Genomic DNA, 26,124 nt, shown 5'->3' on the forward strand with positions numbered 1-26,124 from the left:
CCGACCAGGCGACGGTTCCCTGCGGCCCCCGTGGTCGGAGGCGCCCCGCCTCCGGTTCGCCGGACCTCCACCGCAGAGGGCCAGGTGAGTCTGCCAGGACCCGAATCAGCTTCCAGACGGCCAGACAGACGCCGCCGGACGGCCGGCAGGTCCGTCGCGGCCGGGTCCGCCCTAGGAGCGCGCCCCGCGGGAGAACGGTGGCCTCCGGCCCCACTCCTCCTCCCGGGCCGTCATCCGAGGGCATCCCGACCTCGCGACCATGGCCTCCCGCCCTGGCGGCGGTGCGCACATCGCCAGCAACTCCCGTGACCGCACCCTGGGGGGTGCGAGACGGCGCGGCCGCCCCCCGATCGGGTGCGCCCGGTCCCGCCGACCCCCCCTCCCGCTCGGCAGCCACGGATTTCGACACCCTCCCGCACCCCCCTTGTGACGCCCCTGCCAAGAGGCCCCTGAAAAAGTTGACCAAAAAATTTGAGGCTAGCTACTCCAACATTTTAAGAGTGGTAAATGAAGATCTCCCCTATCTCTTTGCCAAATTTGGGACCCTGGACTTATTCAGGTCCTGAGCTGTGGCCCCTCTACTTTCCCTAGCGTGATTGCACCTATAGTTACATGACGGGCCCCCCACTCCTCCATATATATAAATGGAAGAATAAAAAAAAAAAAATATATATATATATATATATATATATATACATACACACTAAAGAAAAATATTAAAAACCAAATATGAAATATCAGAATAAAAAAAAAATCAATTACATATATATATAATTTTTTTTCTAATACTGATATTTCATATTTGGTTTTTAATATTTATCTTTAGTGTGTATGTATATATATATATATATATATATATATATATATATTTTTTTTTTTTTATCTTCTATATATATATATATATATATATATATATATATATATATATATATATATATGTATATTTTTTTTATTCTTGTATATGTGTGTATATATATATATATTTTTTTTAATACTAATATTCATTATTTTATTATTATTATTTTATTACTTAGTATGCAGTACCGAAGGAATATGTGTGTATATATAATTTTTTTTTTTTAATAGTAATATTCATTATTTTATTATTATTTAGTATACAACGGTACCGAAGGAACTACTTTTAACCACTTGCCGACCGCCGCACGACTATCTACGTCGGCGGTCAGCCCCTCACAGGCAAACTAACGTAGGGCTACGTTGCTTGCTTGTGAGGGTCTAGGGAGCGAGCGCGCGCCCCCGGAGGCGCGCTCCCGCTCCCGCGTGGTCACGGACCCCCCCGCGCGTGTGACCAGCGGACCCGATGTCCGCCGGCCACTCGGCGATCGGCGGGGGAGAGGGAGAATGTCAGGCAGCTTGTGTAAACAAGCTGCCTGTCATTCTCCTTGCTGCAAAGACACTGATCACATGGATCTACTATGTAGATCCGTTGATCAGTGTCCTTACAGCTGAAGCCACAGCCAATCACAGTAGAAAGCACGCCCCTAGGGACACACACAGCCCCTCCCTCCCAAATAAAGTTAACCCCTTCACTACCAGTGTATTTTTACAGTAACAGTGCATTTATATAGCACTGATTACTGTAGAAATGTCACTGGTAACCCCAAAAGTGTCAAAAATGTCAGTCAAGGGTCCGATCTGTCCGCCGCAATGTCGCAGTACCGCAAAAAAAATCGAAGATCGCCGCCATTAGGCGTTAAAAAAAAAAACAACAAAAATGACAAAAATCTTTCCCTTTGTTAGTAAGCGCGATAACTTTTGCGCAAACCAATCAAAATACGCTTTTTGCGATTTTTTTTACCAAACATAGGTAGCATAAAACAAATTGGCCGAAAATGTTAAAAAATTTTGATTTTTAAATTTTTTTTTGGGGGGAATTTCATATAAAAAAATGTGAAAAATATTGTTATTTTTGCAAAATTGACGCTCTTTTTTTGTTTATAGCGCGTGATCAAAAAAATCGCACAGGTGATCAAATACCACCAAAAGAAAGCTCTGTTTGTGGGAAAAAAAGGATGCCAAATTCGTTTAGGTACAGCGTCGCACGACCGCGCAATTGTCCGTTAAAGTCACGCAGTGCCGAATCGCAAAATACCCCCTGGTCAGAACGGGGGTAAAATCTTCCGGGGCTTAAGTGGTTAATAAATTTATTACACGGCCGCAAATCTCCTAATCCTCCCTGCCCCGCCCCCTGTAAGAACTCGATGTCTACTAATCCTCCCCGACCCCTGTAAGAACTAGATGATATTTGCATGTACTGCCTCCCGCCCCGCCCCCTGTAAGAACTCTTCTCAGCGGACCTCCAGAATGCCTTGTGCGCATGCACACCGGGGCGGAAGTGACGAGGGTATAGCAATCTGAGGGGGTATAGCATTCTGTCACAACACCAAACAGGTGTTTCCCACAGGAAGTGACGAGGGTATGGTTTCTTCACGGGGTATGGAATTCTAACGTTACACCGGTGTAACGTTAAAAAACCATACCCCGTGAAGAAACCATACCCTCGTCACTTCCTGTGTCAAACAGCTGAGCAGCGCAGCAGTGCGCATGCTCAGAGCCCCGGAGACGTAACAGAACAGCAAAGAAGAACACAAGTGCGCATGCTCAGAGGGTAGGAAAAACTCACGGCACTGTGTGAAATGTCATACTTGCGGCGGTATAATTAAAACAGTTCGGCTGCAACATTAAACATCTCCTCTTCTATCGCTGTGACTTCCCTGATCTCCCCTAATAAATATAAAAGCGGCGGCGGGTGTATGAGATGAAAATGACGCCGATCTCGGCTCCGTGATCCGCTTTTATATTTATTAGGCGACATGCGGGAAGTGACAGGGGAAGGAGCGGAGATGACTGATGTTGCAGAGGATTTGTTTTAATGTAACGGCGGCAAGTGTAAGGACCGTGAGAAATCCATACCCTCCGTAGTAGCACCGGAAGTGACGAGGGTATGGTTTTCTCACGGGTATGGTTTTTTCACGGAACACCGGTGTAACGTGAGAATTACCTACCCCGTGAGAAAAACCTACCCTCGTCATTTCCGGCCAGGAACAGCTGAGCAGCGCAGCAGTGCGCATGCTCACAGACCCGGATACCTCTAGGAACAGATGAGGAGCTGTGTAGTGCGCATGCGCACTAGCATGAATTGATGAGGGTGTCCGTGAGAAAAACCTACCCACGCGGCGGGTACATTAAAACAGCTGGGCTACTATACGAGTAATCTCCGCTCCTGACCCTGTGACTTCCCTCATCTTGGCTAGTAAATATAAAAGCGGCTAGTGGGTCCGTGAATTATGTTTTCATACACCCGCCGCCGCTTTTATATTTACTTGCCGAGATGAGGGAAGTCACAGGGTCAGGAGCGGAGATTACTCGTATTGTAGCCCAGCTGTTTTAATGTACTCGCCGCGTTACACACACTGAGGGTGAACCGGAAGTGACGAGGGTAGGTTTTTCTCACGGGTAGGTAATTCTCACGGAACACCGGTGTTGTAAGGATAAATAATACGATAATTGCTAAAGATAATAAAACAAGGAGTCGCTAAAGTCCTGCATATATTACACGGCCGCACCTCCGTCCCGCCTCCTCTATTCAGCTCTGCAGATGACGCGGCGGTATCTTCCGTCCCACCTCAGCCCCGCCTCCTCTCATTCAGCTGCCCGCTATGTGTTATAAGTTTACCAAACCAAGATAATGTCTTATGCGCATGCGCACTTGAGACTCCCATAACCGGAAGTGACGAGGTCCGATTTTTTCACGGGTCCGAGAAAATTTTAGAAAACAGGACAAAGGACTTCAACAAAATGGTTGCTCGGTGGAATGAACTTCCTGGTGTGCAGGTCTATGTATAGGAAGCGGAATGTTGTTTCCTGGGAACCCGGAAGAGATTTGTGCAGTGTGTCCGTAAAGCAGCAGACAGAGATGTATAGGTGGAATTGTTAGTGTGGAGGATGGAAGTGTCTCCTCTGTGTGTGCGGACTGTCTTCACATTCGGATTGCTTGCTTTAGCACTAGGTGAGCCTGTGTGTGTGTGTGTGTGTGTGTAACCGAGGGGTGGCAGTGTGTTTGTATGCAGGGAGACATCCATGAAGAATATGTCTGCTGTGAATGGCTGGACTTTGTAGTCCCACACCAGCACTGACCAGCATTGTATCTCCTGGCAGGGTCAGCTAGTATTGCGGAAAGGACAGCATGTAGTATTTTAATTCCACACTGTATTGGCTGTGACATCCTCTGGAATAGGTATGAGCTTCAACCAGAACTTGGCTTGTTTGCAGTTTGGCACAAACATGTCATTGTTGGCCAGTTCATCTGCCCGATCCCCCAGCTGATGTTTGTAAATAAATCTCAGCCCTTTCTTTCCTGATCACTCAGGCTGCATGTCTGCATACAAATCTAGTATGATTTTCAAGGGGTGTCCCCCCCCCCCCCCTCCACAGGGAGAGATCAGTCTACACATTTCAGTTAGCACAGGTTTCCTTTTAAAGTGCTTGTTAACCCAGCATTTCAAATTTCTGATATGTGCATGCTGTACCGTGTACTTTCATTAAAATAATATCCTGTTCTTTTTTTTTTTTTTGCTTCATTTGTGTGAAATCCCTGGTGTTCCTGTCAGTCCCTGTGCTTTCCATTTAACCACTTAAGCCCGGGAAGATTTTACCCCCTTCCTGACCAGGGGGTATTTTGCGATTCGGCACTGCATGATTTTAACGGACAATTGCGCGGTCGTGCGACGCTGTACCTAAACGAATTTGGCGTCCTTTCTTTCCCACAAACCGAGCTTTCTTTTGGTGGTATTTGATCACCTGTGCGATTTTTTTTTTTTTTGATCATGCGCTATAAAGAAAAAAAGCGTAAATTTTGCAAAAATAACAATATTTTTCAAATTTTTTTTATATGAAATTCCCCCCCCCCCAAAAAAAAATGTAAAAATCAAAATTTTTTAACATTTTAGGCCAATTTTATTTTTTTTTTACCATATGTTTGGTAAAAAAAAAAAAAAAAAAAATCGCAAAAAGCGTATTTTGATTGGTTTTTGCAAAAATTATTGCGTTTACTAACAAGGGGAAAGAGTTTTGTCATTTTTGTTGTTTTTTTTTTGCGTGAAATTGCGGGACTGCGATATTGGGGCGGACAGATCGGACCCTTGACTGACATTTGACACTTTTGGGGTTACCAGTGACATTTCTACAGTAATCAGTGCTATACATATACACTGTTAGTGTAAAAATGACACTGGCAGTGTGTCCTAGGGGCGTGATTCTAACTGTGATTGGCTGTGGCTTGATGTGTAAGAACAGTGATCAACGGTCCTACATAGTAGAACCATTTGATCACCATTCATACACAGGGGAGAATGACAGGCGGCTTTGTTTACATTAGACGCCTGCCTTTCTCCCACTGTCACGGACGATCGCGAGTGATGTCCGCCGGGCACACGCGTGGGGTGGTCCGTGACCGCGCGGGAGCGCGCATCCGGCGGCGCTCGCTCCCAAAACCCTTACAGGCTAACGACGTAGCCCTAAGTCGTTTTGCCTGTGAGGGCTGACTGCCGACGTAAATAGTCATGCGGCAGTTGGCAAGTGGTTAAAACTGACCACCCTTGGCAGGAGAGCTCATTGTAGTCCTTGAACTGTCCTGGGAACTCTCCTCGTGATGATCAGACATGTCCTGACATGCCCCCCCCCCCCTCCAAGCCTTTCACTGGAAAGCTCAGTGTGCTGATGCTTCTCCTCCCCCAGCTCTTATGCAGCTGAGGACAGAGGAATCGTGATCACTTATAAAAAGAGAAAAAAAAATGGAATTTATAATGTGTGTGTTTTTTTTTTTTAACCGCTTCCGGACAGCCCGCCGCAGATTTACTGCGGCAGGACGACCCTCCTGCATGAACCAACGTAGGTCTACGTCGGTCGCGCGCCTGTAGCTAGGGTGCTTTGATGCACGGGGCAGGTGGCTCCGATTGTCGCGTGACACCCGCGATCCTTCCCCGCTGAAAAAGAAGAACGGTCAGCTGTTGTAAACACAGCTGACCATTCTTCTCCCTGTAATGATCACAGAGCTCGTGTGATCCTTCTATATACGAGCACAGGTTTCTGTGATCATTTCAAACCCCCATACAGTTAGAAACACACCCCTAGGTACACATTTAACCCTTTGATCACTCAGTGTTAACCCCTTCCCTGCCAGTGTCATTATTACAGTAACAGTGCATATTTTTAGCACTGATTACTGTAGTAATGTCACTGGTCCCCCCAAAAGTGTCAAAAATGTCAGAGGTCCGATCTGTCTGCCGCAATGTCGCAGTCCTGCTAAAAATCGCAGATCGCTGCTATTACTAGTAAAAAACCCCAAAAAACAATATTATTGCAATATTATTATTGTACCAAAAATATGTAGCAGAAAACAAGTTGGCCTAAAATGTTAAATTTTGATTTTTAATTTTTTTTTGGGAATGTTATATAGCAGAAAGTGAAAAATATTGTCGTTTTTTTTTTTTCAGAATTGTCGCTCTTTTTTTGTTTATAGCGCAGAAGATAAAAATTGCAGAGGTGATCAAATACCACCAAAAGAAAGCTCTATTTGTGGGGAAGAAAAGGACATCAATTTTATTTGTGTTCAGTGTCGCACGACTGCGCAATTGTCCGTTAAATTAACACAGTGCCAAATCGCAAAAATGGCCTGGTCATTAAGGGGGAAATTCTTCCGGTCCAGAAGTGGTTAATATCTATACACAAATGGTGATAATTTACAATCACTTTAAACTCAAGGGAAAAACTTTTTTTTTTTTTTTTTTTTAATCCTAGTCATCAATAGCCACAAATAATAAAAAAATCAACATTGTGTGTACAATTGGCCTTTGCAAACCAAGGTATTGCCTTGTCAAATTAGCAGTGACGTCATTATGTCATGTATGTGGCCTGTGCAGAGAGCAGAGCTGTGTAAGTAAAGCCCCGTACACACGTACCGATGGTCGGCTTACAAATGTTCCTCTTTTCTCCCCGGGATGTCGGTGTCTGCTGAAAAGTGCAAAGACAGCACAAGGACAGCACAAGAATTTTGTCCGCCGACTGCAGAAGTGATGTCATGTAATGGTTAACTTTCCCTGTGTTTTCTATTTTCTGAGCATGCCCAGTCTTGCAAATCTGCGGTCTGTCGGCCGAATTGTGTACTGACAGGCGAACAATCGTCCGTTCTGGTGTCGGCATACAAATATTTTCATGTTTGCACAAAAGACTTTTGTCCGCGGATTGTGCGCAGACATCTGTCGGAGGCACCATACTAACACGCGTACAATCGGCAGATCCTTCGTCCACCGACGTTTGTATGCCGACGATCGGTACGTGTGTACGGGCCTTTAAGCCCCGTACACACGTACCGATCGTCGGCATACAAATGTTCGTCTTTTCTCCCCGGGATGTCGGTGTCTGTTGAAAAGTGCAAAGACAGCACAAGGACAGCACAAGAATTTTGTCTGCAGACTTCAGCTGACTGCAGAAGTGATGTCATGTAATGGTTAACTTTCCCTGTGTTTTTAATTTTCTGAGCATGCCCAGTCTTGCAAATCTGCGGTCTGTCGGCCGAATTCTGTACTGACAGGCGAACAATCGTCCGTTCTGGTGTCCGCAGACAAAAATTTTCATGTTTGCACGAAAGACTTTTGTCCGCGGATTGTGCGCAGACATCTGTCGGAGGCACCATACTAACACGCGTACAATCGGCAGATCTTTCGTCCGCCGACGTTTGTATGCCGACGATCGGTACGTGTGTACGGGCCTTAACCCAGAAGAGCCACAGACTACAGCCTGCCTGCAGAAAACTACTGGAGGAAGCTGGTACAAGACCAGCCACCCTGCTGTAGGAGAGCGAGCAGCAGTGATCAGTCTTTATTACAGGGAGCTCCTGCACACTGTATTACTGCATTGTTATGAAAGGAATACACAAAGTACAAGATGCAAGGAAGAAGATTTCAGTGACTGTAGTTGAATGTATATCTACCTGGATTGCTGTTAGACATGGATTTCTGGTGACAAATATTTTACCTGCAGAACCCTAAAATCAGTCAGTCTGAGCTGTTCTTATAAGGAACATGGTGTAAAGCACCCATAGCAACAAACCACAATTTGCTGGCTTTGCTAGGCATGTGAGTATTTTTATGAAGGACGCCCAGTAAAAAAAGGTAAGAGGGAATTGCAGATATGTAAAGGTATCAATCAATATATGCAGCTGGTTGGAGAAATGTAACACGCTGTAAGGGCTCATTCACACAGGCTCTTAGCCCCATACAGCGTGAAGAACCATTTGTTTATTTGTATGTACACTCTGAGCTGCACACATAAGTACGCATATAAGGCACGCTACATTCAGCTGTATTTGACAGGAATGTGGGGATGGATGCATGGCACAGACATGCAGGTTTTGCATCTCCTCGTGCTGTACAAGGCTCAGCACCCCTGTGAATGAGCTTTAAACAACACATTGATTTTACTAGATATGTCACGTCATTTCATTTTTGAGTTAAGCTGGCCAAAAACGTATCAAAATTTGTCTGATTCAGAAGGGGCCGACCAATTTTCAAGAGACATGCTGGAAATATTTTCTAGGGTCGAGTCCAGCTGTCAGAATACAATAGTCTAGCAAGAGGATTCCGTCATCCATCTCGCTTGTGCAGATGGAGGCCCACTGGCTGAAGGCTAAAAGAAAACTCCCTGTTTATGGCCAGTTTTAGTATATCAATGGTTGTTTGATAGAAAAAAAAATTGTAACATTTGTATGATTTTTACTCAGGGAGTTATAATGAAGATCTCTATTCAGAAGATAATGACACTGGAGTTGGGCACGATTTGGATGCCATTGCTGAGTCCACGAACCGTGAACGAGTTGGTGTTCCAGAGACTGTTCAGTACAAGACGGCTGAAATAGCAGATGCAATGCAGAGTTCAGACATTCAGACAGACCCAGCAGTGCTATTTTCTATGGTACCAAAGGAGATGAAGGACAAAGTTGTCATGGAAATTTCTGATGATACTGTGTATGAAAGCCAGAAAGCTGAAGGAGAGTGCAGTACCAATGAATGTCCACTTAGCACTTCAGATGAGCAAGTGAAAACAAAAATGCAAAACACTGCTTCAGATACATCAAATACAGAACAGATCAAAACAGAAGACTCAAACAGCACAGATGGCAATAAACCTCTGAAAGTAAACTGTGTGGAGCGAAATATCACCGGAATTGACAATTTCACTTTGCAGGTCCTCAATTCTTCCCAGGTATGACTATTCCTAATATGTAATCCAGCACTAGACTAAAGCCTGGTACCCACTAATAGACAGAACACACTCCGATCAGTGCTCTTAACCATTGGTTGAGAGCACTGACCTGGAGCTGATTGGCTGCAGGTCTTCCAGCATGCTTGTCCCAAAGAAGCCGGCCGAGCTTCTGGCTTCTGTCAGACTGGCTGACATACACATGGGCCGAATGTCGGCCTATATTTATTCAACTGGCTGATGTCTCCCGACATTCGATTTGTGTGTACAAGGCATAATTCTTAAAGCCAAACAGCCAGTTGGTCCAATAAGTTGCAACTGGTGCTGGCTTGCTAGTGATTTACCTGGTGTCTTTTTTAGTGGATTGACTGTCCTGACATCACACAATGGTCAGGTGTGCGTGCATGGCCTACCATCTCATGAAATGTTTGTGATTCAGTTTTGTGTCTAAAGAGGAATATTCATTTTTAGGCCATGAGCAGCGGTGGAGCCCATAGGTAGTCTAATCACAATCATATCTAGGGATTAGCAACAGTGACAGACCAAACAAGATATTTCTAACCTATCTCATTTCTTTGTCCCCTGAAAGTGGTTGGATTCTATTGTCTGAGGATGCTCCATAGACAAGAGATTGTGTCCTATATTGGCTGCAAATGGCCAGACTAGGTGACTGTCATTTGATGTCTGTGGTCTTTTGTGCTATGTTGTGCAATGTTTGCAAAATATTACAAGATTGTAAGTAAAGATAAATGGTGAATCAAAAGTTCTGCACAATTATTTATTAAATTAATTTTGACAAAGCACAATATACTCTAAATTATTAATGAAGTAAAAATGACAAATCTTTGCTAAGGTAATAAATTCAAAATACACTGCTCAAAAAAATTAAAGGAACGCTTTTTATATGGAGTATAACATCAAGTCAGTTAAACTCCTGGGATCTTGATCTGATCAGTTAGGTAGCAGAGGGGGTTGTTAATAAGTTTCAGCTGTTTTGGTGTTAATGAAATTAACAACAGGTGCACCAGATGGGCAACAATGAGATGACCCCCAAAACAGGAAGGATTTTACAGTTGGAGGCCAATTATTATTTTTTTTTCCCTACTCCACTTTTTTGACTGTTTGTTCACTTTCCCAGTTTTGCATTTGGCTAGGGTCAGTGTCACTACTGGTAGCATGAGGCGATACCTGGACCCTATAGAGATTGCACAGGCAGTCCAACTCATCCAGGATGACACATTAATACGTGCCATTGCCAAAAGGTTTGCTATGTCTCCCAGCACTGTATCAAGAGCATGGATGAGATTCCAGAAGACAGACAGTTACTCTAGGAGAGCTGGACAGGGTAGTAGAAGGTCCTTAACCCATCAGCAGGACTGGTATCTGCTCTTTTGTGCAAGGAGGAACAGGATGAGCACTGCCAGAGCCCTGCAAAATGACCTCTAGCAGGCCACTGGTGGGAATGTCTCTGACCAAACAATCAGAAACAGATTTCTTGAGGGTGGCCTGAGGGCCTGATGTCCTCTAGTGGGCCCTGTACTCACTTTCCGTCCCCGTGGAGCTCAATTAGCATTTGCCATTGAACACCAGATTTGGCAGGTCTGCCACTGGCGCCCTGTGCTTTTCACAGATGAGAGCAGGTTCACCCTGCGCACATGTGACAGATGTAAAAGGGTCTGGAGAAGCTGCAGAGAACATTCTACTGCCTGTAACATCATTTAGCATTACCGGTTTATTGGTGGGTCTGTGATGGTCTGGGGAGGCATATTCATGGAGGGACGCACAGCAATCTACATGCTAGACAATGGTGCCCTGACTGATATTAGGTATCAGGATAAAATCCTTGGACCCATTGTCAGACCCTACACTGGTGCAGTGGGTCCTAGGTTCCTCTTGCTGCATGACAATGCCCGGCCTCATGTGGTGAGAGTATGCAGCCAGTTCCTCGAGGATGAAGACATAGATACCATTGAATGGCCCCCACACTTGCCTGACCTAAATCGAATTGAACACCTCTGGGACATTATGTTTCGGTCCATCCGACGCCAAAAGGTTGCGCCTCAGTTTGTTCAGGAGCTCAGTGATGCCCTGGTCCAGATCTGGGAGGAAATATCCCAGGACACCAACCATCGTCTCATTAAGAGCATGCCCTGACATTGTCAGGCATGCATACAAGCACATGGGGGCAAAACAAACTACCTGGTACCATTTTGAGTTGCTGAAATGAAATTTCAGCAAAATAAACTAGCCCGTTGCATCATTTTTTCACTTTGATTTTCAGAGTGTCTTTAAATTCAGCCCTCTGTAGGTTGATCATTTTTATTTCTATTAACCACTTAGGCCCCGGAGAATTTGGCTGCTCAAAGACCAGCGTGATTTTAGCGGACAATTGCACGGTCGTGCGACGCTGTACCCAAATAAAATTGACGTCCTTTTTTTTCCCACAAACAGGGCTTTCTTTTGGTGGTATTTGATCACATGTTCGATTTTTATTTTTTGCGCTATAAATCAAAAAAAGAGCGTCAATTTTAAAAAAATAATATTTTTCACATTTTTTTATATGAAATTCCCCAAAAAAAATGTAAAAATCAAAATTTTTTAACACTTTAGGCCAATTTGTTTTCTGCTACATATTTTTGGTAAAAAAATCGCAATAAGCGTATTTTGATTGGTTTGCGTAAATGTTATTGCATTTACTAACTAAGGGAAAGATTTGTCTTTTTTTTTTTTTTTTTTTTTTTTGCGGGACTGCGACATTGTGGCGGACAGATCGGACCCCTGACTAACATTTTTCACACTTTTGGGGGTACCAGTGACATTACTACAGTAATCGGTGCTATACATATGCACTGTTACTGTAAAAATGACACTGGCAGGGAAGGGGTTAACTTAGTGATCAAGGGGTTAAGTTTGTCCCTAGGGGCATGATTCTAACTGTAAAGGGGCGTGGCTTGTGATGTAACCACAGAGACATACGATCCTACATAGCAGGATCGTATGATCTCTGCAGTTACACCAGGGAGAATGACAGGCCGCTTTGTTTACATCAGCCGCCTGCCTTTCTCCCTCTCCAGCGGGAGATTGCGAGTGGCCGGCGGACATCGGAGCCGCCGGTCACTCGCGCAGAGATGGCCGTGAACGAGCGGGAGCGCGCCTACAGGCTCCTGGGTGAGTGACTTAGTACTACGTCGTTTTGCCCAGGAGGGGCTGACTGCCGCAGTAAATATACTGTGGGCGGTCGGCAAGTGGTTAAACGATTTGGAAAAGAAAGAGGGGGGTTAAACCTGGCGCACAACTAGGGAAATGAGTGTCCAAAAACTTCCACAAGCTCCAATACAGACATATGCTACTTAAATGACACAGTAGCCTAAAGATATTAAATTGAATTAGAAGAGTCCATAAAAAGTCCATGTACATACGTCTCCATATGCTACACTCCGCAGGCTGCTCTGTAAGCAAGTAGAAGGGACTTGTGGCGAACTGTAAGAGGAAAAACAGGCGCCACACTAAGTGCAGTATATCTGGATAAACGTTTAATAGACCAAATAGAAAGGTACTCACAAAAGATGATATAAAAACAGCATATCAGTGGTAAAGGAAATGGTAATCCCAGTGTCCAAATTCAGGATGGCACAAGCGGTCTCAAAGCATCGGGCTGTAACGAGTGGAGGATCAATACTTCCCGTCTACTGGGGACACAGCGCTGGCCGCTCTGACGTCACTTCCGGGATACGTACTGGCGCCGGCGACGCGTTGTCGGAGCATGCGCTCCTTCCTCAGGCCGATAATGCGCCATTTTGCTCAAGGGCTTAAGTAGACCAGGAGGCAGAGCCAGCTGGGTCCTAAAGAGTGCCAATAATCCTCACTCAAGAGGAACCCGCTGTGATACTGAACAGGGGCAGTGTACATTATGAAAAGAAACCAGAGCAGTAGTCAAATATATAGTAACAAGAAATCTGTTACAACTAGTTCTCAACAAAATAAGAAATTTTGGAATAAATGGGAATAGGAATTAATGTGAAAATAAATAAGAATAAAAATAAAAATAAGAATAAAATAAATAATATAAATAATAAGGGAAATAATAATGATAATAATGGTTGGAGAAAATAAAAAATAAAAAAATATAAGAAAAAATGAAAAATTGAAAAAAAGGAATAATGAGAAAATAAAAATAAAAATAAAACTAAAAATAATAAAATAAAATAATATAATAAAATAATAATAAAAAATTAAAAAATGCTAAAATTAAATTATACAAGTTTAAAATGCACATTGTATATGTATACATCCACATATTGTTACACATAGGGATATAGTATCATAATACAATGATATAATAATAATAATAAAACCGTAAATATATGTATGGTATCATTATACTAAAGAATATCATTATTCTTTTTAAAAAATGTTTTTCTATATATATAAAATATATATATATATATATATATATATATATATATATATATATATATATATATATATATATATATATATATATATATATATATATATATATATATATATAAAAGACACCGTAGAAAAGAGGATAAAATCATCCAAAAGACCATCAGCCAATATAACCGTCCACTAATGTATCCTATTCTGGCTCCATACATAATTGTTATAAAAGGGTATAAACAAGGTGGTGGGGCATTACTCTCAGATGTCCAATCCAAAATTATTGGATGGAGTCATATGAGAGTGTTAGTCTCAATTTCTTCGTTCAAACCACCTGGCACTAAAGTGTCCAAAGTATATATCCAATAGGCCTCCCTTTGGCATAATCTCTTAAAACGTTCTGCAGGCGCCAAAGTAGCAGGTATGGACTCGATAATCCACACCCTGAGGCCGAGAGACAGGTGTTCATGATGCAGCAGGAAGTGGCGTGGGCCACTGTGCTTATCATTACCAGCCTCCACAAACCTGCGATGCTCACCGAATCTCTTCCTCAGGGTGCGGATTGTCCTTCCTACATAAAACAGCCCACACGGGCATGTGAGGCAATAAACAACAAACTCTGTGGAGCAATTGTAAAACTGTGTCAATGGGTATGTTTTTCCTTTTGCTAAAAACTTTTTCTGTCCATGAGTAACGTGTTTACAAGTCAGACACAATTTTTTGCGGCATTGGAACATTCCAATAAGTGGGATCAAACAAGGTCTCTCTAAAGATGATATAGGGGGACCCTTCAACTTACTGGGTGCCACCATGCTCTTAATGTTCCTTGCTCTTCTGTAAGTGACCTTGGGTTTGGGGGGTAGATTCTCCCTCAGATGGGGGTCTTCCAGTAAGATTGGCCAATGCTTGACCAGAATTTTCTCCATTTTTTTAAACTTAGTGTGAAATTGAGTCACAAATCTGGGTATAATAGCTTCTGTATCGGGTTTTACCTTTTTAATACTTTCGTGGCCGGCCAAATAGATGTTATGAGCATGGTTAATAAGGGTTTCCGGAAAAGCCTTATCGGTAAATTTTTTCTTTAGTTGGGCACTCTGTTCTATATAATCATTATCGTTGGTGCAGTTTCTTCTCAGTCTGCAGAACTGGCTCTTGGGGATGTTATTTATCCACCTTGGATGGTGGCAACTCTTGAAATGTAGGAAGGAATTGCCCGCTGTGGGCTTCGTGTAGTTTTTTGCTTCTATTCTCCCTTCATGATGATATAAGAGTAAATCTAGAAAAGCCAACTCTGCAGAATGATGAACTGAAGTAAAAGATAAATTGTACTCATTGCTATTGCAGTGACCAACGAATTCAAAGAGTAAAGATTCAGGGCCATCCCAGACAACAATAATGTCGTCTATATATCTCCCATAGAAAACAATGTGAGAGGCATACGGGTTGTTTTTCCAGATGTATTTATCCTCCCACATCCCCATAGTTAAATTGGCATAGCTGGGGGCAAAATTAGCCCCCATAGCAGTGCCATTTATTTGTACGTAGAAGTCTCCATCAAATAAAAAATAATTGTGAGTAAGACAAAATCTAGTTGCCTCCACAATAAACCGAGCTTGAGACGAATTAATAGTAGGATGATCCATGAGGGACTGAGTGACTGCTTCAGTTCATCATTCTGCAGAGTTGGCTTTTCTAGATTTACTCTTATATCATCATGAAGGGAGAATAGAAGCAAAAAACTACACGAAGCCCACAGCGGGCAATTCCTTCCTACATTTCAAGAGTTGCCACCATCCAAGGTGGATAAATAACATCCCCAAGAGCCAGTTCTGCAGACTGAGAAGAAACTGCACCAACGATAATGATTATATAGAACAGAGTGCCCAACTAAAGAAATTTACCGATAAGGCTTTTCCGGAAACCCTTATTAACCATGCTCATAACATCTATTTGGCCGGCCACGAAAGTATTAAAAAGGTAAAACCCGATACAGAAGCTATTCTACCCAGATTTGTGACTCAATTTCACACTAAGTTTAAAAAAATGGAGAAAATTCTGGTCAAGCATTGGCCAATCTTACTGGAAGACCCCCATCTGAGGGAGAATCTACCCCCCAAACCCAAGGTCACTTACAGAAGAGCAAGGAACATTAAGAGCATGGTGGCACCCAGTAAGTTGAAGGGTCCCCCTATATCATCTTTAGAGAGACCTTGTTTGATCCCACTTATTGGAATGTTCCAATGCCGCAAAAAATTGTGTCTGACTTGTAAACACGTTACTCATGGACAGAAAAAGTTTTTAGCAAAAGGAAAAACATACCCTTTGACACAGTTTTACAATTGCTCCACAGAGTTTGTTGTTTATTGCCTCACATGCCCGTGTGGGCTGTTTTATGTAGGAAGGACAATCCGCACCCTGAGGAAGAGATTCGGTGAGCATCGCAGGTTTGTGGAGGCTGGTAATGATAAGCACAGTGTCCCACGCCACTTCCTGCTGCATCATGAACACCTGTCTCTCGGCCTCAGGGTGTGGATTATCGAGTCCATACCTGCTACTTTGGCGCCTGCAGAACGTTTTAAGAGATTATGCCAAAGGGAGGCCTATTGGATATATACTTTGGACACTTTAGTGCCGGGTGGTTTGAACGAAGAAATTGAGACTAACACTCTCATATGACTCCATCCAATAATTTTGGATTGGACATCTGAGAGTAATGCCCCACCACCTTGTTTATACCCTTTTATAACAATTATGTATGGAGCCAGAATAGGATACATTAGTGGACGGTTATATTGGCTGATGGTCTTTTAGATGATTTTATCCTCTTTTCTACGGTGTCTTATATATATATATATATATATATATATATATATATATATATATATATATATATATATATATATATATATATATATATATATATATATATATATATATATATATATATATATATATATATATATATATATATATATATATATATATATTTTTTTATATATATTTTTATATATATATAGAAAAACATTTTTTAAAAAGAATGATATTCTTTAGTATAATGATACCATACATATATTTACGGTTTTATTATTATTATTATATCATTGTATTATGATAATATATCCCTATGTGTAACAATATGTGGATGTATACATATACAATGTGCATTTTAAACTTGTATAATTTAATTTTAGCATTTTTTAATTTTTTATTATTATTTTATTATATTTTATTTTATTATTTTTAGTTTTATTTTTATTTTTATTTTCTCATTATTCCTTTTTTTTCAATTTTTCATTTTTTCTTATTTTTTTATTTTTTATTTTCTCCAACCATTATTATCATTATTATTTTCCTTATTATTTATATTATTATTTATTTTATTCTTATTTTTATTCTTATTTATTTTCACATTAATTCCTATTCCCATTTATTCCAAAATTTCTTATTTTGTTGAGAACTAGTTATAACAGATTTCTTGTTACTATATATTTGACTACTGCTCTGGTTTCTTTTCATAATGTACACTGCCCCTGTTCAGTATCACAGCGGGTTCCTCTTGAGTGAGGATTATTGGCACTCTTTAGGACCCAGCTGGCTCTGCCTCCTGGTCTACTTAAGCCCTTGAGCAAAATGGCGCATTATCGGCCTGAGGAAGGAGCGCATGCTCCGACAACGCGTCGCCGGCGCCAGTACGTATCCCGGAAGTGACGTCAGAGCGGCCAGCGCTGTGTCCCCAGTAGACGGGAAGTATCGATCCTCCACTCGTTACAGCCCGATGCTTTGAGACCGCTTGTGCCATCCTGAATTTGGACACTGGGATTACCATTTCCTTTACCACTGATATGCTGTTTTTATATCATCTTTTGTGAGTACCTTTCTATTTGGTCTATTAAACGTTTATCCAGATATACTGCACTTAGTGTGGCGCCTGTTTTTCCTCTTACGGTTAAACGATTTGGCATCCTTTCCTTCCTAACACATTACCTAGTACATATCAATATAGATATCTAGCATGAGATTTTTACTCATTGAGATCCGATGTGTTTTTAAAGTGTTCCTTTAATTTTTTTGAGCAGTGTATATATTTATATTGGTAAGGTGAGTATCAGTGGATGTGAGGGGTCCCTTCTCATAGGTTAAGGGGGGGGTTGTAAAAAGAAAAACCAAAAAGTGTAAAGATCTATCCGCGCAATAAATGTACAATCTCAAAAATAAATCTGTGATAAAGCTGCAAACACTAAATTGTGATCCCACTACACAAAAAAGCAAACAAATCCAAGGTAAATGTGTTGCGCTAAATCATAAATAAATACATGTGATAATATGGTTCAACAATATAAAAAAAAATGTGAAAAAAAGTCCATAAATTCCAAATAAGATAATATAGTGCTAGATAAGCCCCTTAGGGTAAATATTATAAAGTCCACGTGTAAAAACAAATAGTGCTGTGATCAATTCATTCCAAAAGACACCTCCATGATTATAAGGATCCGCCACCAGATATACAAGCCTCTCACCTCAGTATCTGACCCAGGAGCCACCCAGGGTCAGAAACAGCAGTCCCCTGCAGGGGTGATATAAAGCCAGCTAAACGATATCTCAGGCGAGTCCAGGAACATGAAGCCCATAAATCCATAAAACCGGATGAATATGAGGACAGAAAACAAACAATCTAGTGCTCTCTGTCTATAAATCAATCGGCAAACGTTTATTTGAAGTAAAGGGTACTCACAATACACTCAATGGAGTCAGGCAGGGCAAACAAACAAGTCTCCTTGAAACAGTGTTTGGTGCCTCAAGCCAAAAATGGGTGGGACTTTAGGGGCTCAATCAAATAGTATAGTAAGTAGTATTTAAAAGTTTATTGAAAACAAAGTTTATAGGTGGTACATATAATACATTCAATATGTGGATGGGTTATAGACCCAAATGTGGTAGTGAATACAGATAGAAAGAAGTGACAAAGTGAATGGTGACAATGATTTTCTCTATTTTGTTCTTGCTAATGCGTGAGGTATTGGAACTGTTAAGAGAGAGAATATATCTGAGGTTTCCAACGCGTTTCGACATTTAAAATACGCTGCCTTTTTAAAGGAAAAAATTGTCCACCATGTCTGAAAGATATATAGTGGATAAAATGTTAGAAGATATGACATGTAAAAAATGGTCATTTTTCCATTATTGCATGGAAAAGTAGGTTTGCACAATCTTGTGACGTGTATGTCGGTTCCCGGACCCTTGCGTCTGTTTTCCCAAGTATATCACACAGGATTTGAGAGGAAAGGCTGACTCTGAGATATATGAAATAAAATGAAATATGTTGGGAATTGTTGTGATAGAAAAAGGGGAATATCAAAAAGTAGTTTTCCACAGACTTACATCGATGTATGGGTGCTTTCTTTGACTTGTGGGGAAAAAAGAAGTCCCTTCTTATGGTTTCCCTGGAATATTTATAAAATGGAGGTTCTCATTATGTAACAGCAGCTTGGTAAGTCTGAAAGAATCTCTTTAATAAACCATTTTTTTGAGAAACTGAAAATGTGTTACTTACAGTTATGGTATTGCAGGTGTACACCAGTAGGGGGTAGTCCCGGTCTGTGTTCCGGTTTTAGCCCTGGTGGTGAATAATTGGCAAGTGAGCCTAAAATCAAAAGGCATTTTTTGACACTTGAAAAAGGTCATCCGACGACAATGCATAAGTATAGCATTGTGGGATGGTAAACTTACTGTTGGTGAAACGGGTATAAGGGTAGGTATCCAGTTGGAGCGATTCCTGGGCGTCCGTCACGTTCCCTCTGCTGGAGGGAAGTGGCGCCCTGTTGCAAATCCCCGGCTATTTATGCCCACTCGCGCATGCGCACTGGCGCATCGGAGTGTCACATCGCGAACCCGACTTCCGGGTTAGCGTATCAGCGTGACGTGCGTCAGACTATGCTGCGCGCGCACCCTGTATGTGAAGATGGAAGGGAAAAGGATGTTCCGTAGCCGCCGACACAGATATCAGAGGAAGATGATGTTCCCTACTTGGGGAACATTCCCGGGGATGCGATCCTCCGGTTTTCCTCTGTTTGCCCCCGGAAAGATGTAACTTCGGGGTCACCTGTGCCGGGCGTGCTTGGGAAAACAGTGATTCAGCGCTAAGGGCTGTGACTTCTTCAGCAAGGGTCCTTGCTGAGCTTATTGACATCCCTTTACTAACAAGCCATGGAAGCTATAGCAGTGGCAAAACCCATTTTTATTATTATTATTAAAAATGTACAGGGCTCCCTACAGTATGAAATATTTAGCTTTTTGGCTTTACTTTATCTGAAATTGACTCAAAGCCAAGGGGTCCCCTGTAGTCGGACAATCTTTTCCCCATCAGCTGCCTAATTTTCATGTGGATTACATCCCCCCTGCTTCTAAGTGTGCATACGAGAGCTGCATAATTAAGATGAATGTACAGTGCCGTGAAAAAGTATTCATATCCCTTGAAATTTTCCACATTTTCTCATGATACAACTGTTAAACGTAAATGTATTTTATTGGGATTTTATGGGATAGACCAACACAAAGTGGCACATAATTGTAAAGTGGAAGTAAAATGATAAATGGTTTTCAACATTTGTAGAAAAAAATATCTAAAAAGTGCGGTGTGCATTTTTATTCAGAGTCAATACTTTGTAAAACCACCTTTTGCTGCAATTACAGCTGCAATTCTTTTGGGTATGTCTCTACCAGCTTTGCACGTCTAGAGAGTGAAATTGTTGCCCATTCTTTGCTGTTCACAGGCACTCTCAATTCAATCTGATAGAGCTTGAGCTATTTTGCCATTTTCAAGTATTGCAATTCTCAATTGGAATAAGTATTGACTTTGACTGGGCCATTCTAACACATGAATATGCTTTAATCTAAACCATTCCATTGTAGCTCAGGCTGTATGTTTAGGGTCGTTGTCCTGCTGGAAAGTGAACCTCCGCCCTAGTCTCAAGTCTTTTGCAGACTCTAATAGGTTATCTACTAAGATTGCCCTGTACTTGGCTCCATCCATCTTTCCATCAATTCTATCCAGCTTCCCTATCCCTGTTGAAGAAAAGCATCCCCACAACATGATGCTGCCACCACCATGTTTCACGGTGTGTTCGAGGTGATGTGCAGTGTTTCGTTTTCTGCCACACATAGCATTTTGCTTTTAGGCCAAAACTTTCAATTTTGGTCTCATCTGACCAGAGCACCTTCTTCCACATTTTTGCCGTGGCCCTCGCATGGCTTCTCGCAAACTGCAAACGTGACTTCTTATGGCTCTCTTTCAAAATGGCTTTCTTCTTTGCACTCTTCCATAAAGGACAGATTTTTGGAGTTCATGACTAACAGTTGTCCTGTGGACAGATTCTCCCACCTGAACTGTGGATCTCTGCGGCTCCTCTAGGGTTACTATGGGCCTCTTGTCTGCTTCTCTGAATAATGCTCTCCTTGCCCAGCCTGTCAGTTTAGGTGGATGGCCATGTCTTGGTAGGTTTGCACTTGTGCCATACTCCTTTCCATTTTCGGTTGATGGATTGAACCGTGCTTCATGAGATGTACAAAGCTTGGGATATATTTTAGAACCTAACCCTGCTTTAAACTTCTCCACAATTTTATCTCTGACCTATCTGATGTGTTCCTTGACCTTCATGATGCTGTTTGTTCACTAAGGTTCTCTAACAAGCCTCTGAGGGCTTCACAGAACAGCTGTATTTATACAGAGATTAAATTACACACACAGGTGGACTCTATTTACTAATTAGGTGATTATTAGCAATTGTTTCCACTAGAATTTAGGGTTATCAGAGTAAAGGGGGCTCAATACAAATATGCGCGACACTTTTCACATATTTAATTGTAAAAAATGTGGAAAACCATTTATCATTTTCCTTCCACTTCACAATTATGTACAACTTCAAAGGGTATGAATACTTTAAGGCGCTACATATACATACATACATACATACATACATACATACATACATACATTATATATATATATATATATATATATATATATATATATATATATATATATATAATATAATATAGTGTGTGTGTGTGTGTGTGTGTGTATACAGCAACAAACGGCTCAAGAGGGAAAAGAACCGCTCAAGTGAGGGGATAGTTCCAAACGCATCCAACCCAGGTGCAGGCACGGATCCGCAGTCCTGATAGCAGCAAATGGAAGAGCACAAAAATTGAAGATGCAAAAAGATAAAATCATCCAAGATGAAACCAAAACAGTCGGAGACATGGGGGGAAAAGGGGAGCACGGCGGTTGACGCGTTTCACGGAGTCTTCCGCTTAGTCGTAACCATGCTGTACAATACAAGACACTGCTATATATAGAGGAAAAGGCATTTCAAATAACATGTACCTCCCAGAATGTGCTTGATTGAGCCCACACAGCTGCAGATACTAAATCCCAATTAAGGGCACACAAACAGCCCGGCAGGAATTGTATGTTTGTTTTTGCTTCACCGATTGTGCAAAAACGCATAGCAAAAAAGTTCTATAAATGCATATGCGAAAAAGCTTTCAATAAAGAAACACTAAGACATAGAATGGTCAATCAAAGAAACATGTACCATGTATGCGTATGGGATACAGGTAGCCCTCTCTGTATGTATAGTTAAATGTATGTACCCACGAATAGATACATGAATCATTATTGGGAATAAAAGTGAGTAACATCCCATTCAAAGCTTAAACCGCCAGGTAAGCGGGTCTGGAGTTTATGAATCCAGAAATCCTCCCCCTTACACAGAAGGCAGAACACATCGCCCCCTCTTACAGGAGCAACCACACGTTCGATCACTTGGACCGATATCAAAGACAGATTACCGTCATGTTCTGAATTAAAATGTCGGGCCACATTCGTGGATTTCCTCAATCTGACATCACTAAGGTGTTCCCTAAATCTGTCTTTAAGTTTTCGTGTGGTGCGACCCACATATTGTACAAAACATTCTCTGCAAGTAATGAGATAAATAAGGTATGTAGTGTTACAATTAAAAAACCTGTTGATTTTGTATGTTTTGTTCTCAATAGAGGATTGAAAGTTAACACCCCCTAGAATATGGGGACATGTAATGCAGTCCTTAGCCCCACATCGGAAATTACCTTTCAGATGCAACCATGTTTCTGATGTATTTTTAATTGTAGTGCTAAACAGACTTGGGAATAACTGGTTTCCCAGTGTTTTGGCCCTCTTGGCGACAATATTCACTCCTCCCTCTAAGATCCTGGCACAGTCCTTATCACCATACAGAATGGGAATATGTTTATTGATAATTTGTTTGATCCTGTTAAATTCCAAACTGTATGGGATGGTGAGATTAATGGAGCCATTATTGCCAGAATTCTTAGATTCATTGAAATGTCTCTTTGATGTAAGGAGGCTTTTCCTGTCCCTATTAAGGGCAATAGAGTATGCCCTGTCAAGGGTCCATTTTGGATAACCCCTAGCCAAAAAGCGTCTATACAAAAGTGCTGACTCTTTATTGAAAACATCCAAGTCACTGCATATCCTTCTGATACGAAGGAATTGACCTACCGGTATACCCTTTCGAGTATGAAATGGGTGACTGGAGTCAGCATGTAACAAATTGTTACCAGCTGAGGGTTTCCTATATAGGCTAGTGACCACCTGATTTTGTCGATGCTCAAGGGTAACATCTAGGAAATCAATCCTATCAACATTGAATTGGCCAGTAAATGCCAGATTGTAATCATTGCGATTAAGATATTCCAAAAATAGGTCAAAAGGAAGGCCTTGTCTAGTGATAAAGATCAAATCATCTATATAACGAAAGAATATGACAATTTGATTCCTGTAGGGGTTACTATCTCCAAAAATGTGGACCCTCTCCCACCACCCCATGTAAAGGTTGGCCAGGGAGGGTGAAAAAATAGCCCCCATGGCTGCCCCACACTTCTGGATATAGTAAACCCCATCAAACATTAAATAATTGTGCCCAAGAGGTATTCCAAGACCTCCAAAATGTATGTCTTGGCCACCTCAGCCAGATCAGTATAGTGGGTAAGTGAAAAATGTACAGCTACTAGAGCTAGATTGTGGGGAATCGAAGAGCAGAGACTCACTACATCACAACTCATCCACTGGTAATCTGGCTGCCAACAAATCTCACTGGTGATATTTAAGAGGTGCATGGTATATCTTAGGTAACTGGGTAGAGTGTGCACAATGGGTTGAAGCTGGCCATCAAGCCACTCTCCCAGTCGTTCATTGAGAGACCCGATGCCAGCGACAATGGGCCTCCCCCGAACTGGGCGTGCCCTCTTGTGCACCTTAGGGAGGTGATGAAAAATTGGGGTGATGGGATATTCCGGTATCAGTTTATCAGACTCCTTAGGGGTAAGGATACCCATAGAGGCACCTCTATCAATAAGCTCTCACAAAATGGCTCTGAACCTATTCAAGGGGTCACCACTTAGTCTTATATATGTATCCGTATCAGACAATTGCCTGAGAGCTTCCATTTTGTATTCACCTTTGTCTAATATGACTACCGATCCCCCTTTATCCGCATTCCTAATAACAATAGAGTCATCCTCCATCAAAGATATTAAAGCATTCCTTTCCTGTACATTCAGATTGTCATTTCTCACCTGTACCTTATTGGGAACCGTTTGTTTCAGTTCAAAAATGTCCTCTTCGATTCGTTTTTGAAAGGTGTCCATCTGGGGTACCCGTGACTGAACAGGATAAAAATATGAGGGTACTTTGAATGAAACTTTGTTGACATTATCCTCTTTCTCCTGTACAGCATCTCGATTTTCCATCATTAAGTCCTCCAGATCGATGGTCGCACAATGTTCTCTAAAAGATCTCGGTGATTCTGGGCCATTATCCCCCAATATTGTCACAGGTTGATCCACACCCAAACCATTGTCCACATCCTGAGAAACCTGTAAAGCTGTATCATCCTTCAGAAAATGCTTGCGTAAGGTCAAGTTCCGGACAAATTTATTAATATCCAAGATCGTGGAAAACGGATCGAAATGTGTATGAGGGCAAAAGTTCAATCCTTTCGATAAAAGGCTCAATTCCCCCACGGTTAGGATCTTTTGTGATAGATTAATCACAATGAATTGTGGTGATCCCGTTGGCCTCCGGTGCTTCTTTCCTCCCCTCCTTGTTTTCTTTGCGGTTTTTTCTTTTTCTGGGGCTTTTTCTCCCTTCTCTGACCATTTTTTGAAAAAGGGGTATTGTACGGTGTACCTCCTGATCTAGGGGGTTGAGCATGATCAGGAAAGAGCTATCCGAGCCAGGTGTACAATAGGGACTCTCTGATGCTTGTTTCTGGATCGGAAAAGCTCACTCTTTTCTTAAATTGGTGGCGATTCCATCACTGCGATTTTTTTCCACACATATACATTGTCCATTTCATAATCCACTTTATCACGCTGAAACTTTTCTTTTTTGCCATTCATGATCTCCTTTTCAAATTTGTCAGTTTTAGCACTGAGATTCTGATCAAACTCCGAAAATGAAGGCAAATCTTTAAAAGTGGATAGCTCCTGTTGTAACATTGTTATATCCTCTTGTAGCTTTTTTAATTCCAGGGTTCTAGATGTTATGATTATTTTCATTAGTTCAATAGAACAAGTAGAGTATCTGTCCACAATTTTTTTAAGACCCTGGTTGAAAAGATCAAACGTTGGAAATTCTCAAGCCACGAGGGATACGCTGAACCTCTACATACTCCGCAAGCGTAGTTTTCTCCCAATAGGCTTTAATCTCTTTAATTATTAGTTTTTCCAGTTTTCTGAAAGAAGCGTCCTTAGGGGCCGAGGAATTATCTGAGTCTTCTCTCAAGAGAGATGTTGCTCCTGTTCTGAGGGGGTTAGCGTCATGTTTCCTAAGTGATCGGCCATTCACAGTCTCATCCATGTCTCCGGCTGAGTGGTATAATGATACAAAAATGTCAAGTCTATAGTAGCTCACATATGTAAAAGGGAATTCACCGAGCCGGTATCCAAAAGCGGAAACAGCAACAAACGGTCAAGAGGGAAAAGAACCGCTCAAGTGAGGGGATAGTTCCAAACACATCCAACCCAGGTGCAGGCACGGATCCGCAGTCCTGATAGCAGCAAATGGAAGAGCACAAAAAGCCGCACAACCGGTTGAAGATGCAAAAAGTTAAAATCCAAATTTATTTTACAGGCAAAAAGATAAAACCATCCAAGATGAAACCAAAACAGTCGGAGACATGGGGGGGAAAAGGGGAGCACGGCGGTTGACGCGTTTCACGGAGTCTTCCGCTTAGTCGAAAGCTTTTTCGCATATGCATTTATAGAACTTTTTTGCTATGCGTTTTTGGACAAAAGGTGAAGCAAAAACAAACATACAATTCCTGCTGGGCTGTTTGTGTGCCCTTAATTGGGATTTAGTATCTGCAGCTGTGTGGG

The 26,124-nt window shown here is 41.8% G+C and overlaps 1 protein-coding gene across 1 annotated transcript in view; it reads left to right on the forward strand.

Moving 5' to 3' along the window:
- The first annotated feature begins 3,873 nt into the window (after positions 1-3,873).
- The window catches only part of TXNDC15 (thioredoxin domain containing 15), a 43,349-nt gene continuing 21,098 nt past the window's right edge, over positions 3,874-26,124 (forward strand). Inside the window, exons 1-2 of the mRNA XM_082254878.1 lie at positions 3,874-4,030; positions 8,801-9,282. Of these exons, the coding sequence (XP_082111004.1) occupies positions 3,967-4,030; positions 8,801-9,282 (546 nt within the window). The 5' untranslated portion in view covers positions 3,874-3,966. The remainder of the gene's footprint in view (positions 4,031-8,800; positions 9,283-26,124) is intronic.

This window comes from Pelophylax lessonae (assembly GCF_965119305.1).
Source record: "Pelophylax lessonae genome assembly, chromosome: 4".
Lineage (NCBI taxonomy): Eukaryota > Metazoa > Chordata > Amphibia > Anura > Ranidae > Pelophylax > Pelophylax lessonae.